At 42.3% G+C, this 5,551-nt stretch overlaps 1 protein-coding gene across 1 annotated transcript; it reads right to left on the bottom strand.

Annotated features, from left to right (window-relative positions):
• Positions 1 to 4,722: 4,722 nt before the first annotated feature.
• LOC145636904 (uncharacterized) lies at positions 4,723 to 5,112 on the bottom strand. Its single transcript, XM_081688441.1, has one exon. The coding sequence runs from the start codon at positions 5,110 to 5,112 to the stop codon at positions 4,723 to 4,725; it is 390 nt and encodes a 129-aa protein (XP_081544567.1).
• Between the last annotated feature and the right edge of the window lie 439 nt (positions 5,113 to 5,551).

The raw sequence follows: 5,551 nt of genomic DNA, 5'->3' as shown, positions 1-5,551 counted from the left end.
ACACGTGGCCCTCTCTAATTTTTCCATGTGGACAGGGTAAATTTACCCAAAACGTCCCATCCAACCTCTCTACTCCTGTGGGTAGTGTAATCCCAAAAGCTTCTGAAGGTAAACACAATCCCTTCGAATCTCCGCCTGAGTTGGGATGGCCGTTGCGAATGAAATTTCACTCTCAACAAACTTCTTCATCCGACAACCGACATCAAGCTGGTGCCGCCTATATAGCTCACTCACCCCCTTTGACATATGGTGCAGATCAATCCCCTCGATGGCCAGACGTCAAGGCGCATGCCAGGTCCATGTTGGTGGTCGTCCCTAAGAAGGAAAAGGATGCCATCCCGAGCATCGAGATGTTCAATAATGAATGGATTACTACACTCTTGTCTTAGGTATATCTGATTCCTCTTTTCTAGAACTATGTATAGTATATCCTGTATGATTGACACCTTTTGTGTCTACAAGCCATGCTCAATGTTGATGGACTCAAGCGGCCATATGCCTGGAAGTGAGAGGAGGTAAAGAGAGCCACTATATTAGCTAGGGATTCTCAAGATGTTGTTGAATATCAATGTACAATTAATGAACTTGAAACTAAAGCCGAATTGATGCAACAGGCGGATCAGATTAGGGGTCTTCAAACAGCCCTGAATGAGGCCAAGGAGAAGGCCAATAGGGCTAAGACCAACCTCAAGAAGGCGGAGGAAGACCTTAAGGCCTTGCACGGTGCCTCCTATGAGAATGCAAATCTCAAGGCGGAGGTTGAGAAGCTGAAGAAGGATGCGGAGCAAGTCAAAATGAACATTAAGGCAACAATTGAGGCGGAGCAAGACCACCTGATTGCCGAAAATGAAGAGGACTCCGACACCCGGATGAGGATCGCCTGGAATTCTCTCCACCCAACAAGGATTATGGCACGTGGGCTCTGGCTTTTCAATATGCTAAAAACGTAGTGTATTTAAGAGAAAAAAGAGAGCCGGACCCCGAGTCCTTCAAAGCCTGGGAAATCAAGGAGATTAAGGAGCTTGCCAAGGAGCTCCCCTAAGAAGGGGAAACAATTGAACTCCAATCTGATGGGGAGAACCAGGCGACCCAGCATAAAGTGGACCAGGTGGCCCAGCCTCAGTCTTGAGATTTCAGCGGCAGTATGCCAAGTTTTAAGCTTTTCCGGCCTACGTGCCGAGTATTTATGTATTTTTATCGACTAAAAAGTCGGATAACAACTTAATTTTCTTTGTCCCTGATTTTATCCGGTTAACATTATTATCCGGTTTTACCGGCTTTGAATGGAATTTGCCGACTGAGTCGGCTCAATGAATTTGTTAATATTGCTTGTTTCAATTTTTGCACTTGAATTCTGCATTTTTAATTATTGAATTTTTGCCTAACTTTTTACAGCATGCGGCAATTCAAGTAGTATACCAGCTACTCTTATTTTACCGTCTACTCTTGCCCCTGGCTGCTGTGTGGTTGGTTTCAGTACTTTGATTGATTGACTTTGGAATGTTTGATACTTTAAAGAGTATGGAATGTTCCGAAGTCAATCAATCACCGTATTGATTTCCCCAAACCAAGTACACAGCCGTCCACAAAACCAATAAGTAGTTGTTTTACCCAATCGGGGAGTAGGCTGGATCATAGCCTTATTTCCCTTTTTGTGGTATTCGCACTTCATAAAAAAACTATCTTTTAGTGAGCCAGACGGGAACTTGCTACCTAGCAGTTAAGGGAACAGGGAACATATTCTCCATCAGTCTGATGGTCCCTAGACAGCTTAAGGATGCCTGGGGAACCTGTAATATACTGCACCTGGCTCGTCTGCCACATTGGGGGGACTGGTACAATTTTGTTGAAGAGTCTAACAGAGAACTTCAGTAATTTACCAGTTGATGCCACTCGACATCTGGTTTTAAGTTTGATCATTCTTTTAGACTATTATAGGCAGAAAACAATGAGTTGACCAATTTGGTCATTCAATCTTTGCCCTATGTATATGCTGCTAGAGCAAATGATAGAGTGCCCCTCTGCGACGATAACACCCGGAGGGGCGTCACTGGACGCCATACTCATTGGAGTTGTAGAATTTATAAAATAAATATGTATCTGGCCATTGGCCTCAATTTAAATATCAAGTTAGCTGCTAAGTTTATAACCAAGCTTATTTATATAGATAGTTTGTGTTTCAACAGTTGGTAGTATATTGTTGCGCATGTATATATTACAAAGAAATTAATTTAAATTGGAAACAAAAAGCAACTTTTTTCATTGATGGGATTTTCATTTACAAAAATTTACAAGTCTCAGAAGTAGTACTTTTTCAAGTTGTCTACATTCCAAGTTCTAGGCAACCGCCTGCCGTTTGGAGTTTCCAGCCGGTAGGTGCCATTTCTCACTTTTTCATAGATCCGGGAGGGGCCTTCCCATAAGGAGTTAGCTTCCCTTGCTCATTGGCCCTACCAGTCCCCTCCATCTTACGTAACACAAAGTTCCCAACTTTTAAGGGTCGTTTGTATACTCTCTTGTTATAGGCATGAGTCATTCTCAGACGGAAAATCTCATGACGCAAGGCGGCATTGCCCCTGCGCTCCGGGAGTGAGTCCAATGCTAGCCGCATGGCCTCCTATTTTGCCTCTTCATCGTATAGCATGACTCGTAGAGTCGGCTCATAATGCTCGGTGGGCAAGATTGCTTCAACACCATAAACCATGAGAAATGGGGTTTCACCAGTTGCCCCTTTTTCAGTTGCCCGGATGGGCCATTGAACATGAATTAACTCTTCTTCATTAGCTGGAAGGAATTAGTCTCCACTAGCTTCATTCGAAGAACGAACAAGAAAAGGCGGACTGTTTAGGCAGGATAGATGGATATGGTCCAATGGCCTGGCTAAAGCTCTGCCAGCTTCTTGTAGACTGAACTTTCTTTGGGCTCTGAGTCATTTTTGGGTAAGATGGTAGAATTTTTCTTCTCCACTAGTGGCAACGAAGTTCTTGGTAATTAGCAAGGAGGAAGGAAGATCTCCACTCATTTCATTTAGTGCCTGCGGTAAGGCAAGGCGCGACCCACAACAAAGGAAGGGGGAAAGCTTGCTTGTTGTAGCCCTTGTTTAGTAGACTCGGCTTAGTAAGCTTAAGCTATTTAAGTAGGCCATAAATAGTGTCGCCTGGCTCTGATGACTAAGGAGCTGCCGCATGCATGGGAGGCGCAGTATCCCACATGCAATTCTTCGAGAAACTTCTCTCCCCTTTTCTAGGGTAATGCACTTTAATAGAGGCTTCATAAACCCCACCTTAAAGAGATCTCCTTCCCTCATCTTGAAGTTTGCAGCACGCTTGTTTAATACGGCCGCCTGCTGGGGTGAATCAGGGAGCGTGCCGTCTGTCAGATACGTTCGAATGCCATCCATCGTAGTAGAAATTCGGTCCAGTACTCCAATGGGCTCGTCATTATATATGCTTTGTTTTTCCATCACTTCCCACAAGTGATGGAAGTCTAATATACCCCTCCAACAAGTTGTTACGATATTAAGCCTCAAAAGAAAAACAACTCACCTTGAAATAACATAAAGTTGTAAAAGTAATCAAAGAGTGACTCTTGGCATTATTACAATAAAAATAAAACTAGAAAATAAGCTAGAAATCCACACGCCCAAATCAGCAACTTAATGGACCAAACGTGTTGCTTATATTAGACTTGTACCTTGGACCTTCAATCAACCCTTGAGATGCAACACTTGAATTCGGCCCTTGTAGAAAATGGATAAAACCCAAGGGTTTCTAAGACTAGTGCAACTGGTTCATAAGACAAAAAAGTTGACTTTGGATCATTTCCCCCTTCTTTAGAAAAGTTTGCCCTCAAACTTGAATCATCCAAGTATGGTGACAAATCCCCTACATTGAAAGTAGCACTAACACCCATCAACTCATCTAGAAGCTCAATTTTGTAAGCACTATCATTCACCCTCTCAAGAACTCTAAAAGGACCATCAGAACGAGGCATAAGCTTGTTTTTGCGAAGCTTAAGGAACCTCTCCTTCCTCAAATGTAACTAAACCAAGTCCCACGGATGAAAAATAGGTTGTATGCAATTCTTATTGGTTCACTCCTGGTATTATTTATTCATCTCCTCAATTCTTTTGTTCATTTGCTCACAGGTTTTTTGAAAGGTTTCCACCCTCTTTTTAGTATCTTTCTCCACAATGTCACTCTTAACCATTGGAACAAGATCAATCGGCACAAATGGATTCACTCCATAAACTACTTCAAATGGGGAACGAGAAGTAGTTAGGGAATGAGCTCTATTGTAAGAAAACTCCGCGTGGGATAGTTTCATGTCCCAATTCTTTTGTGTTTTGCTCACAAGTCCTCTCAACAATGTACCCAAAGTTAAATTTGTCACCTTTGTTTGCCCATCAGTATGGGGATGATGAGAGGTACTAAATAGCAACTTGGTACCAACAAGTTTCCATAGAGTCCTCCAAAAGTGACTGAGGAATTTAGAGTCCCTGTCAGATACTATACTTTGAGGAATGCCATGGAGTTTGACAATTTCCTTGAAGTATAGTTCGGCCCCTTTCAAGGCATCATCGGTTTTATTACAAGCTACAAAGTGTGCCATTTTAGATAATCTATCTACCACTACCATGATGCTATATTTTCCCCTTTGCGTCCGTGGCAAAGCCACAATTAAATCCATACTAACACTCTCCCATAGGGCATCGGGAATCGGCTATGGAGTGTAGAGACCCATAGTGAAGTGTCCCTTAGCCTTCTGACAAGTAGCACATCTCTCAACAACATGAGTAACATCCTTGATCATTCTAGGCCAATAAAAGTGTTTGCCTAAAATATCAAGGGTCTTTTGTATCGCAGAATGTCCGGCCAATCCCCCACTATGAACTTCTCTCACCAAAAACTCCCTTACTCCACTCTTCGGAACACACAACTTGTTACCCTTAAAGAGGTAACCATCTTGCCTTACAAACTCCTTAGTAAGACTCTCCATCTCACTAGCAAAGTTGGGATCATCCTTGTAGCACTCATTGAGTTGATCAAAACCCAAGATTTTAGCATCTACCATGGAAAGCAAATAGTTTCGACGAGATAATGCATCGACCATGACATTACTCTTACCTTTATACTTGGAACTGAAAGTAAATGATTGGAGAAACTCCACCCATTTAGCATGTCTCTTGTTGAGCTTTTGTTGCCCATGTATGAACTTTAGAGCCTCATGATCGAAATGAAGAACAAATGGTTTTGGTCTAAGGTAGTTAGACCAATGATAAAATGGTTTTGGTCTAACTCACGGTCATAAGTGGAATAATTCAACTTTGCCCCATTCAACTTCTCACTAAAGTAACAGCACCTATCCAAATCCCACTTTCATTACACTCCACCTCAAATACCTTGTTAAAATCCAGAAGCACAAGTATAGGAACATTGTATAGTAGAAATTTGACCTTCTCAAAGGCCCTTTGTGCCGCTTCATTCCACTAAAAATCACCTTTCTTTGCCAATTCCATGATTGGAGCCATGACGGTTGAGAAGTTCTTAAT

The sequence above is a fragment of the Chenopodium album genome, chromosome 6, assembly GCF_948465745.1.
Source record: "Chenopodium album chromosome 6, dcCheAlbu1.1, whole genome shotgun sequence".
Taxonomy (NCBI): Eukaryota; Viridiplantae; Streptophyta; class Magnoliopsida; order Caryophyllales; family Amaranthaceae; genus Chenopodium; species Chenopodium album.
This window is presented reverse-complemented; position numbering and strand designations above follow the sequence as displayed.